At 48.1% G+C, this 12,784-nt stretch overlaps 1 protein-coding gene across 2 annotated transcripts; it reads left to right on the top strand.

Annotated features, from left to right (window-relative positions):
• The first annotated feature begins 4,176 nt into the window (after nucleotides 1-4,176).
• pcdh18a (protocadherin 18a) lies at nucleotides 4,177-12,495 on the top strand. 2 transcript variants are annotated; one of them, XM_053419532.1, is made up of 4 exons: nucleotides 4,177-7,287; nucleotides 8,060-8,115; nucleotides 8,776-8,948; nucleotides 10,803-12,495. In XM_053419532.1, the coding sequence occupies exons 1-4, from the start codon at nucleotides 4,813-4,815 to the stop codon at nucleotides 11,645-11,647; spliced, it is 3,549 nt and encodes a 1,182-aa protein (XP_053275507.1). In that variant the 5' UTR covers nucleotides 4,177-4,812; the 3' UTR covers nucleotides 11,648-12,495. The 2 variants fall into 2 exon arrangements, with proteins under 2 accessions (XP_053275507.1, XP_053275506.1); XM_053419531.1 differs by having other exon boundaries at nucleotides 4,178-7,287; nucleotides 8,027-8,115.
• The last annotated feature ends 289 nt before the right edge of the window (nucleotides 12,496-12,784 follow it).

Here is a 12,784-nt window from a genome sequence, read left to right as displayed (position 1 = left end):
GCAGTGAGGATTTGTTCTGGCAAACTCCGAAAAAGTTTTTTTCTTGCAAAATCAGACTTTGTTGTAACAACGTCAGGGGCTTTCTCAATCGCAGCAGTTATTCCGTTGCGTACAATGTTATCATAACCAGTATAAATCACAAAAACAGAATTCCGCAAATACACAGAAGGATTTGGTTATAACTTAAAAGCTGGATCTATTGATTGTATTGACGTGGGGACAGTTGGAATAGTGTTGACCTTGCGGGGGCAAAGCAGTTGTGTTTCCTATTACACGTAAGGTTGAGTCTTACGCTTACATAAAGACAGAGAGCAACGAGAAAGTGGTTCAGTCCTGAGTGCTGCGGTGCTGATTATTTGTGAAGCCTTTGTGTTTCTCTGTGCCATGTCTTGGTGAGGGCAAAGCACCTCGCTGTCAGTGTTGTTCAGTCAGACCAAGGGTGGGTGTGTGTGTGTGTGTGTGTGTGTGTGTGTGTGTGCGCACAGAAAGTCAGCTAGGTATGAATCACAGAGAGAGAATGAGGCCAAGGAAAGAATGACTGGATGATTAGACACCCAAACTGCTCCTTCAAGTCAGTCAACAAATACAGCAGTCACTACGCCCAGCCCTCCGACAGAAGAATATCTGGTAGAATAGTCCAGAATACAACAAAATAGAACAGCAGTTTGCCATTGGATTTTGACTCCACTGCAAAAAGGGCAGTTCTGCCGGGGAAATTTAACTGCCAAGACTCAAAGCGAAGCCCTGACACTTCACACAACTTCCAGTCACTACAGGCGTCAGGGGGAGCAATAGAATAGAATAGTAAATGCATTGGTCAGCCATACAGTGCAGTAGATCCAGGCCAGAGTTAAAATGACACTTTATACTGGTTTTGCAGAGGAAATGCATGAATATTTTATACAGCTCTCCTACCACATAAGTCAGTAAAGTCTGTAGGAAAAAGAAAAAGAAACTAATAACAGTCTGTTCTTTTCACTGGGCAGCGGCTGGGGGCCTGTCAGAGCGGTGCAGTAATGCGTTCACTCTAAAGGTGACCAGACATTCCTTCTGTGCCCCATAGTTCTGCCTGGGCCGTAAATGTGTCGCCCCAACTGTTGACATCGCTTGCAATATGCTGCGCTCAGAGTGTGATCACCGCACGCACTGTGAGCAGGGACAAGGCAGTGCACTCTCTCTTGTCTGCTCGCACACAGACACACACACAGACAATGGTGGCCAACCAGTCATAAAGTAATAAAGCTCCATGGACCCCTAATGAAAGCACAGGAAGAAGGGGGGAACTGGGGTGAATAACAATTATTGCTCTGATGGGGGTGGTGTGGTGTGTGTGTGTGTGTGTGTGTGTGTGTGTGTGTGTGTGTGTGTGCGTGTGTGTGTGTGTCAACTTCTCTCTGCAGCAGCCTAGTGAAAGCGAACCCAGGCTCTCTGTGGCCCTGCTCCTCCCCTCTGGAACGGGATCCACCAAATCGCAGCTAATTGAATAAGTGACAATGAGCGGGCAGACGAGGCGACAGATGCTCGCGTGCCTTTACAACCAAACCACCGGCGGCATCACCGCACACTGTGCGCGCGACCTCATACGCATAACGCACGCACGCACACATTCCTCTTGACTTCGATCTGAACCGGGGAACCAGGGTGCGCATTTTCTACCACCGCACCTGCTGTGCCTATTGACTTACTTTGTGTATGCGCGTGTGTTTGGATGGTAGGGGGTGTCCCTGCAAAGATTGTCATGAATGTCAGCGACAGACGTTTAATTCACACTTATTATTTTATGGCTACAAGGCTCGGGCGCATGCACGGAGGCTAATTGTTGAGCTCTGTGTGAAGCAGGGAGCAGAGAGGGAGTTGCTGGCATGGCACTAGTGAGCCGCTGGTGCGTTTGGGGCTTATCTGTTTGATCTGTATCTCCCGTGGATCAATAAAGAAAATATCTCTGGAGCTGGAAGCAGGAAAATGGTTAAACAAAAAAGTAAATCCCGGGGACGCGGCATCTTTGCACCTGCTGCTGCAGCCGACGGATAGTTTGCGCTAATCATTTGTCTTCCTAAGCATTAAAAAGCCCATGTTTGTTCGGCTGCTCTGGTTATTTAGCGTGCCTAAATGTATTAAGCCTCCATCTGCTTTTTTTAACTTAGATTATACCCCCTCTATGCATTAATTGTTTTATTCTGCGCAGTGTTTAAGACCCACACCGCACCCCCTCCAACTCTGTCCCTTTCTTCTGCTCCCTTCTTCCATAAACTCCGGAGCTGACTTTGTTCTCCAAATGTGATTAGCTTTTCTGGGACGCAGGGGAGTAATTGCATTACTGCATTGTGAGCGTCTGGAGCTATGGAAATGCTGCGCGCCCGTATCAAACCTGTTTAAATACCACTATGGTGAAAAGATGTGCAGGAGACGCGTGAATGCAAACATTTTGCATACATGGCTCAGGCTGATGAATAGACGCTGGGAGCGGGAATACAGGTTTTCCGCCAATTTTGTGTCCCCGGGTTCAAAAGGGAGAGCTTCTGCACGGTGTCCATGCACGTTTCTTTTTGAATAATTTAGTTAAACTATTGTTTCCAGGCAAAATGCGCTTAGGAGCCTGCATGTGCTGACGCGTTGCGTTCAAGGATCAGCCCACACTGAATAACCAGGTTCAAATGGATAACTCATCGGGTTTATATAATATTTCTCACCCAGATCGTCCAGAGCAGCTGGTGGTAAATTATTCATACGTTAAGCAGATTTTATATCTGTCTATCTCGTAAGGTTATGGTCTTCAGGAATTAACGTGGACGTGTAGACTTGGAGCTTTCTCTGTGAGGGTGAGCGGGCCGGTTACTAAGTTCCTTTAAGTTTGTAAGTTGTGTTCTTGGAGTTCTGCTCGAGATGGTCACCTTTAGCGCGGTCTCATCCTCAGCCCCTGCTATAATATTTGATTTGAATATGTATGAGGGTTTTGGGGAACCTGTTACTGCGATAACTGCGAGTTCCTATTAGTTGAGCCCATTTTCTCTCTCTCTCTCTCTCTCTCTCTCTCCCTCTCTCTCTCTCTCTCTCTCTCTCTCTCTCCATCTCTCTCTCTCCCCCTCTCCCTCTCTCCCTCTCTCTTTCTCTCTCTCTTGTCTATCCATAACGCACGCACGCGCGGACACGGCGCCGTGCACCCGCGCGCAAAACGTGTGAATGGATGTGGAAAAGCTGCTCTGCAATCCCCCATGACAGCTCATTTCCTCGCAGTTGTGTGGGGCTCGGGTCTCCGCTGGAGTCTTGTTTGGTCGGCTGTAATCGCCGGGTCCATGGTTGCCAAACAAACCGCGCCAGATGGTCCGCAAAACGCACGGTCCCAGTTGTGCGCATTCGTTAAACGTCAGATCGTTCTCTCTCTCTCTCTCGCTCTCTCTCTCTCATGTGTTTCTTTATTTCTCTCTCTGTCTCCGTCTCTGCCCTCGCCTGTGTGCGCGCACAGGAGACTCTTTCAGGGAGGGGTGAACTGAAATAAATGCCCGAACTGCAGAGTTTTGGACTCGTTATCAAAACAACATCCTGCGGGGGAATTGAAGTGATGTTCAACCGATTTGTGCACGCGGGCACGGAGCTGTTCCTCGGCGTGACCAACTCTTTTAAGGCATTCATTAGAGTCCGGCTCCCTTTCAACGCGATTCTCCACACAGCTTACCCAGCTTATACTCTCACCCATAGACTGCAGCTGAGACGCATGTGAACAAAAAAATAGATATATAGTTCACTCAAACATCTACTACAAAGGGCCTGTGCCTGGAGATGGGGGGGGTGATCAGCTGCCACTTGAAAGAGCAGAAATAAGACCAAATACAGTATAAGCTCACAGAATCCATATACGGTCCGGTGCCAAGGCATCCAATGAATCAGTCAGTCATACAGGAGGAGTGAGCTGTGACAGCTGCTCGTTGGCTGGGTTGAGTTTTATGTTTTCTATTAAAAGGGCTGAGCTTTAGAAGTGGTGGTGGTTGGGGTGACTTTATCTTTTTTCTTTTCTAATGAGAATCTAGACTCTTTATTTTTGCGTCTCCATGCTGTCTGGGGCGAACAGACGAGAAGCGAGAAAGTCGTAAACCTTCCCTGGGTTTATAGCAATGAGAAACGTCAGGGTAAGTCCGTTGAATGAATGTTTTCTCCTCTAGTTTATTTTCTCCCATTGTGGCGGTGTGGTCGTTACTCTGAGGAGTGGGAAAGTGAACCCCACGGGGTTTTTCTTACCCCCCGCTTTCTATTTTTCCTCCCTCCTCTTGCGCCTCCTTCTCCTCTCCTCTGGAGTGTGAGTGGGCAGCGGCGTTTGATTGAAGAAAGCGTTTGTCTTTCCCGGGATGTGAAAAGAGGGGGGGGGGAGCTGTGGCTTATGTACAACTAGTTGGTTTGGGGCGGGTTATTTTGGGCAAGTCTGTGCGCGGAGGCACCTCAAACGGAGAGAGGGAGCGTAGGAGAGCGCACGGCGCACAGAGCAGACGCAGGCAGGAGAGGGTGAAAGGCGCACAGCTTTCTGTGGCACTCCTCACGCTAGATAGGCACACCATGTCTGAATAACAAGGAAGGAAAGATAGAAACTAATGTGGATGCCTTTATGGAAAATAGTGCATTTTGTACTGGCTTAGATTGAACAATCTGAATGTTTTTTAGTTTGTTTTCCCTCATCGCTCCTCGGAGAAAGCAATGCAGCTGCTGATTGAAGGAGGAGAGCATCTACTAAGTTAAAACTGGAATTTCCTGCGCTCTGCATTTTTTTGAGCATCTTTTTTTCTGGATCTGCTTTTGGCTTCCACTGAAGTGCAAACAGGGAAGATGAAGGGACTCTTTCTGTCAAGAATGTGGAAAGTTGTGGTCGTTTTGGCACTGGCAACGCAACACGTCACCGGTAAGACACTGAAATATCAGATTTATGAGGAGCAGAAGGTTGGCACAGTCATCGCCCGTTTGCGGGATGATGTCGCGGATGTTCTGGCGAAACTTCCCAGCTCGGTGTCGCTCCGCTTCAGAGCGATGCAAAGGGGGAGCTCGTCTTTCCTCGCGGTGCGCGAGCAGGACGGAGAAATCACCATCAAGACCAAGATCGACCGCGAGAAACTCTGCGAGAAGAACCTCAACTGCTCCATCCAGTTCGACGTGCTGACGCTGCCCACCGAGCACCTGCAGCTGTTCCACGTCGAGCTGGACGTGCTGGACATCAACGACAACGCACCCCAGTTCGCCCGCGCCGTCATCCCCATCGAGATCTCCGAGAGCGCATCCGTGGGAGCGCGCATTCCCCTGGACAGCGCCACGGATCCCGACGTCGGGGAGAACTCGCTGTACACGTACGCGTTAGAGCCCAACAACTTCTTCAAGGTGGACATCCAGTCCAGAACCGACGGGGCCAGGTACGCGGAGCTGGTGGTGCTTAAGGAGCTGGACCGGGAGGTGCGCTCCAGTTACGAACTTCAGTACACGGCCTCCGACAGGGGCGTTCCCTCGAGAACGGGCACGACTCTCCTCAAAATTAATGTTGCCGACTCAAATGACAACAGTCCCATTTTTGACAAATCCTCATATGTCATAAATCTTCCAGAAAGTTCACCTGTTGGCACTCTGCTCATTGACTTAAACGCCACTGACCTCGATGAGGGCACAAACGCCAAAATAGTCTACTCCTTCAGTAGTCACGTGTCCCCAAAGATAATGGAGACGTTCAGAATCAATCCCGACAGCGGTCACCTGACCCTCGTCAGGCGTGTGGACTACGAGACCATGAGCTCCTATGACATTGATGTGCAGGCACAGGACATGGGTCCGAACTCAATGCCCGCTCACTGCAAGATCCTGGTCAAAGTGGGAGATGTGAACGACAACAAGCCAGACATCAGCATCAACCTCATGTCCTCTCAGGGGAATGGGGACGCAGCGTACATATCTGAGGCTTCTGCTCTCGACACCTTTGTAGCTTTGGTGAGGGTGGAGGACATGGACTCTGGGTTGAATGGAGAGGTGGAGTGTAAACTTCACGGTCAGGGCTACTTCAAACTGCAGAAGACGTATGAGAACAACTACATGATTCTGACCAATGTGTCTCTGGACAGGGAGAAGAGGTCAGAGTTCAGCCTGACGGTGGTGGCAGAGGACCGGGGGACTCCCAGTCTCTCTACTGTCAAACACTTCACTGTGCATGTGACTGATGAGAATGACAATGCGCCACGTTTTGAGAAGGGCCGATATGAGATCTTTAAATCTGAGAACAATGCCCCTGGAGCATATCTCACCTCCATAATGGCCACCGACCCTGACCTGGATACCAATGGGCAGGTGAGCTACTCCATCTTGGAGAACTCTGTTCATGGGAGCTCAATCTCCACCTACGTCACCATCGACCCCTCCAATGGGGCCATCTATGCACTGCGTACATTTGATCGTGAGGATGTCAGCCGTATCTCATTTGTTGTGCAAGCCAAAGATGCAGGAAAACCATCACTGCTCAGTAACGCCACAGTCATTCTTAACATCCTGGATGAGAACGACAACCCTCCAGTCATCGTGGTGCCACAGCTGTGGAACTTCACTGCTGATGTGCCTGCATCAAAGTTCACAGATGCTGGACACCTAGTGACAGCGGTCAGGGCGACTGATAGAGACACAGGGGTCAACGCTGAGCTCATCTGCTCCATAGTCAGCGGCAACGAGGAGGGTTTCTTCCTCATCGACCCAAGAACCTGTGAAATTCATGCCAACGCCAGCCTGGAGAACTTCCCCCAGGAGACCGCTGAGTTGACCATCGTGGTCCGAGATCAGGGAAGCGAGAGCCTCAGCGCTAAGGCCGTCCTGAAAATCACCCTCTATGAGAACATGGAGAACCACGTCCAGGTGATGGACCAGGGCGAGTCTTCACTCGACGCATCCCTGATCATCATCATCTCCCTGGGGGCCATCTGCGCTGTGCTCCTCGTCATCATGGTGGTGTTTGCTGCTCGCTGTAACCGCGAGAAGAAGGACAACAGGAACTCCTACAACTGCCGGGTGGCTGAGTCAACCCACCAGCACCATCCCAAGAAGCCCGCACGCCAAATCCACAAAGGCGATATCACTCTGGTTCCCACGGTGAATGGGACCCTGCCAATCAGAGCTCACCATCGCTCACCTTCGGCCACGCCCCCCATGGAACGCGCCCAGATGGGGAGCAGGCAGAACCATCACAGCCGCCAATCCCTGAACAGCCTGGTGACCATCTCATCCAATCACATCCCAGAGAGCTTCGCCCTGGAACTGGCACACGCGACTCCACCAGTGGAGGTGAGCACACACAAGCTCTGTCTTTTACACACACACACACGCACACACCGGACACACACACACACACACACACACACACTCAGAAGTAAATTACTCTCTGAAATTTTAAATGCAGTCCCTCAGCCCCATTCCAAATATTCTCTCTCATCTCTCTCTCTTTCGCTCTCTCTCTCTCTCTCTCTCTCTCTCTCTCTCTCTCAGTCTATCCCTCTCTCTCTCACGCACTCACACACACAGACACCCACACACACCAGTCTTCTCATCCTCGCACAGCTGTCTCCGTTGCAACAAATTAACTCATCTCAATGTGTGACAGTGACTAAATCAACACTGCCCTGTAGTTCATACTGACTCTCATTAAAAACTGTTGATGAGTACAGATGTGTCTCTGTCTTCGCCCTGTTTACACCCTGTCACCATTTCCTCCATCACAGCCACAACTCACCCCTCAGTCATATGTCTCCATATTCATCTAGACTCACCCCCCCACCTCCACCTTTTTTATTTTGTTATAACATCATCCATTTTGTCTCATCCATTTTCAGCAGCCTCTCCATCATCCATTTTGTGTTTACTCATCTATTATTTTGTCTTCTGTGTTGTCTCCCCCTTTCTCTCTCTCTCTGTCTGTCCCTCCTCCCCCCTCCCCTCCTCAATTACCCATCTGTTGTTCATCCCCCCCACCCTTTCTTTTTTTTCGTTTGTTTTATTTTGTTTGTTTTGCTATTTTTGGATGTAGCAAGTCTCACAGCTTCTGTCCATGCTCCATCAGGGCCAGTACCAGCCCAGACCCAGTTTCCGTGGCAACAAATACAGCCGCAGCTACAGGTAATTTACCCCTATTACCTCAGTGCCCCCCCCCCCGCCCCCGCCCCCCCAATCCAAAATCAAAACCAAGATTATCTTTTGTTCACTTTTCAAACCACTTGTGTTTCATTGTTTACTACATGTTCCAACAACCTGTCGTAAAGTTTTACCTGTCAGTTGGTCAGTTACATGTAGATCATGGTGTGATGGCCTGTAAATGTATTTTCTTTTCATGTCCCAGTTGTTATCATACCAATACCATTCAGTTCAAAAGTATGCAACTCATTTGTCTGAGTGTCACAACGATTTCCTCGGTACTACTTTCCGAAAAAAAAATTGTCTCGGCCTGTGAAGTGTGAATCCTTTATTACTTTCATCATAATATTCCCCCTTATGATCCCCAACCGATAGATTTATTGACGCCCGCTGTGGCTGTTAAGGCAGATTTATCGATGGGATATATCTGCACATAGAATTTATGGGCAGAGCCTCATCCATGGGGATTTGAAAGATTCTAGTCAAAACTTTTATTTGATGGATTTGTTTGTCATTAGTCTTCTCCATGAGGGGAGATTGATTCTGTCAGCCTGCGGAACAGAATGCACACGTCACTCATTTGCAACATGGGAATTTGCATCATATTTTTTATTGAGATGTGTTTGTGATCTTTTTCCACTGCAGGTATGCATTACAAGACATGGACAAGTTCAGCCTGAAGGACAGTGGGCGTGGGGACAGCGAGGCGGGAGACAGTGACTGTGATATGGGGAGGGAATCCCCCGTGGACAGACTGCTGCTGGGGGAGGGCTTTTCTGACCTGATTCACCTCGAAATGCACCATCGACTCCACCCAGGTGAGCTTCAGGAAACCAACTCTCACACTCTCCCTCTCTCCTTCTGTGATGACACACCACCACAACATTTCCTCTTCCTTATTAGTTTCAGGGAACCCTTCTCAGCATGACTTGGCAACTTCTTTCCCACTCAGATGAGTCACACATCGACCTAACCTCACATTCAGCCGCACCTCTGCATAGTCTTATCATGCAAAAGTTTTGGTCAAAGGTTGTTGTTCTATTTGAACTAGAATAGATAACTTGTGTGTCCTCCAGACCACACCCAGCTCCTCTAATGTGCCTCTTGCCTGACACATTTCAGCACCCCGGACAGCGCCATGCCTAAGCCCTATTATTTGTCAGTACACCTGCCTATACAGCCGCTCCATTCACCCCTGCCGCCAACACAATCCCCATTGTACCCAGCCCCATTCTTCTACACAGCCCTCATTTCCACGCTCGTTATCACTGAGAGAGGTTACAGCGTGTCTGACTGTTCGCCTTGCTGTGTGTGGGGTTGTTGTGTGTGTGTGTGTGTGTGTGTGTGTGTGTGTGTGTGTGTGCGAGCGCGCGTTATCTGCCCCTCAGATAGAGTCGTGTCTGTAAAATCCTCCCTGGAGCGGAGATGAGTTGCCTGTCACTCATCGCTATGCGTCTCAGGGTGCTGTTTTTTTTCTTCACTCCCTTCTTTTTTCTTTTCTTTCTCCTTTTTTTGAGTGACAGTGGTGCGCTTTCATGTCTGAACTGAGGAGAATTCATAGTAATTGCTTTTAGAATGATGTTATTCTCTTCCCCCCTCTCTCTCTCTCTCTCTCTCTCTCTCTCACACTTACTTCCTCGCTCTACCCTAGAAGGCCAAGAGCTCCTCGGCATCTCTCTCTCTCCTTTTTCTTGATAATGTATTCTCTATCTTTATTGAGATGGATTAAGGGAGGGGTGGTGGACATGGACAGGCTTCCTCAAATTTTTTTTTCTCTCCCTTTGAGAAAGACCTAGAGGTGTTTCACCCCCCTCGTCCCCCCCTTCTTTTCCACTATCTGTTATGTTAATATGAAAAAACAGGGAGGGGAAGAGATAATAGGCCGGGAGGGAAGATTTTTCCTGTTTTCTCTCCAAAAGATTTATATTGTTTAGATGTTTCTATTTAGATGAGGGGAGAAAAGTGTCCATTCATGCTGGATGTGATAAAAGAACTTAAACAAGCAAATCCCTGCCTGAGCCGCCTAGTGCACGCTGGGCAAAGCAACAAAATATTACATTAACACCGCCTGTGATGCCATTTGGGTGGGATCTGGCACTTATTAACTTTTCCGTCTATAGTCCTTTGATTGTTTACATGCCTGCATGAGGACTTCCTGGATATCTGTGCTGTAAACTGTAAATACCCCCAATCTGCTCCTCCAAGCAGGAATAAAAAGAGATAAAGAGAAAAAAACTAACCTCTTCCTTGCTGAGCTGTTCTTTTTTTGATAGTAATAAAAGACTGAAGTGCTGCCATGTGGAATATTAATTAGGTAATATGCATGAAGCATTCCAATAGCAAGCATGGTTTGTCAGACTCACCAGCATCCCTGCCCTTGTTTCAGTGTGTAAAATAAATCTCTACCATTCTCCTCCATGAGCTGTATATCTCTTAAAGTGTAACATTACTTAACCGCAGTCTCAGGGTTTATCACTTGTATTATTCAAGTGTATTGACACTTTCTGTACCGCAGCAACAAACACTTTTTAACAAATCCCACTTCTGTCTCAGGAGTTTTGAACACCTGACATAGAGTTGCTGGTTTTGGAGTTGTTCCATGTTTTTTCATTTTCTTCGTGTAGCTGAACCTGCTCCTGACTGTGTCTATCTTTTCTTTTTTGTTGTTGTAGCCATGAGACTGTGCACGGATGAATGTCGTGTTCTGGGACACTCTGACCAGTGCTGGATGCCCCCTCTCTCCTCGCCTGCTTCCTCCTCTGACTACCGCAACAACATGTACATCCCCGGGGAGGAGTCCTCGCAGCAGCCACCGCTCGACGATGACCAGTCTTCGGTCGACTCGGAGAACCGCAAGAGCTTCTCTACTTTTGGTAAAGAGTCTGGGAGCGAAGAAGCCCTCGCCGGGGGAGTCGTGGCTGGAGGAGGAAGTGACGGATGTGTGGCCGGAGGAGGGGCTGGCTCCCTCCTCACAGAGATGAACTCTGTGTTCCAGCGACTTCTCCCCCCCAATATGGACTCGTACACAGAGTGCACTGAAACAAGCCCCCAACCATCTTCCTCAACTACTGAGAGAGGAAGTGGTCGTAGCAGCAATGCTGCCGCTAACCACAGTAACAACGCTGTTCCTCAGGACAGCCGCAGAGGGTTGCTGCCAGGTGGGAAAGGTCCTGCTTATCCCCCAGGTGTGGCTGCATGGGCGGCCAATACCCACTATCTAAACCCTGGAAGTGGATCTGTGGGGTCCAACCACGTTTCCCCCTCTTCTTCCTCCTCCACTTCCTCTTCATCTTCGACCCCCACTGCCCCCTCCACTAATGGGCAGCCGGCTCACCTCAAATGGCTACCAGCCATGGAGGAGATCCCAGAGAATTACGAGGAAGACGACTTTGATGGCGTCTTCCACCAGGGTCACCAAAGTGGGAAGCGCAGCGAGAGCCGCCACGAGGCCGGCATGGACGCTAGTGAGCTGGTGCACGAGATCAACAAACTGCTGCAGGATGTCAGACAGAACTAGAGAGAGAGAGAAAACAATGGTGTGGCCTGCTTCCACCATGTGAGGGGAGAGAACATTTCAACACATTCGGTCAAATGCTTGTTCTTCGTGCCAACGTATAAATATAAACTTCATGATGACTGCTTCTTGTTCACTGTAATGCTTGTCTCGTCTGTTTTACCAAATAATCTTCTTAGCTCCTCAGTGCTGAGAGACTTGCAGAGAAAAGTAAAACATGGCACTGAAGTATCGATCGAGGTGACTTAACGGCATCAAAGTGTGCGCGCCGAGAACAGATTGCTCAGTTGTCATTACAGTCCCCTTCGATTTCAAACAGAAATCCATCCACAAGAACTGTACCCTTTCTTCATTTGTAATGTTTACAGCAGCAAGAACAGACTCCGTCGGGAGGAACCAACAGCTGTGTGATCTAATTTCTGCTTTTACAGTGTACAATATTGTACAGTGTCTGTGGGAAAAGGAAAACTCACTTGAATATTGTGCTACGTCTCCTGTTTTGTTATTATGGAATGTAACTGTACAATTTGACCTTTGTATTTTAAAAATACACTCTTTTCTACTTCTATATATTTATATGTGTCCATGTATGTTTGTACAGAAAAAGAAAACAAATGTCTATTTTTTATATTTGTCACTGCATGTCTTAATATCACTCAATGTGTCTCTTTCCCTCTGCCCTGTTTATTTGATAAAACAACTGTATTTAATTTTCTTATTGAATGTGTGTGTGTGCGTGTGTGTGCGTATTAATAATAATCACATTCCAAAGCAGTTCCATGTTGGAATTTGGTTTTGTATGCTATCATTGTGAACAGTGGATAGTAAATAAAGTGGACGGATTCATAACAGGATTGTGTCTGAAAATATATCATTGATGTTTCATTTATTTCTGCAATTTCTATGACTTATTTGAGTCAAATTGTCTGTTTAATTTCTTATGTCCGCTTTTCCTCACTAAGAATTTCCATTTGCACCCCTCCTGTCTCTTAGCACCCCCTAATGCTCAGCATTAAAACTGCAGCACTCTGCACACAGTCAAAATCTGCTGGGTGTTCCCCAAGCAAACCTCATTATACCTCATCTCACATGCACGATCCTGCTAATGAACGTGCCATTTTTCGTGAATTTATTCCCAAA

This window comes from Pleuronectes platessa, chromosome 3 (genome assembly GCF_947347685.1).
Source record: "Pleuronectes platessa chromosome 3, fPlePla1.1, whole genome shotgun sequence".
In the NCBI taxonomy this organism is placed as follows: Eukaryota; Metazoa; Chordata; class Actinopteri; order Pleuronectiformes; family Pleuronectidae; genus Pleuronectes; species Pleuronectes platessa.
The sequence above is the reverse complement of the archived record's forward strand: the minus strand, read 5'-3'. Positions and strand labels throughout refer to the sequence as shown.

Excerpts from the sequence above, each read along its gene's own strand:
- pcdh18a (XM_053419531.1), top strand. The coding sequence starts at position 4,813 with ATGAAGGGACTCTTTCTGTCAAGAATGTGGAAAGTTGTGGTCGTTTTG. Across the intron at positions 7,288-8,026 it reads ACGCGACTCCACCAGTGGAG|CAAGTCTCACAGCTTCTGTC; the intron begins GTGAGCACACAC and ends TTTTGGATGTAG. Across the intron at positions 8,949-10,802 it reads GCACCATCGACTCCACCCAG|CCATGAGACTGTGCACGGAT; the intron begins GTGAGCTTCAGG and ends TTGTTGTTGTAG.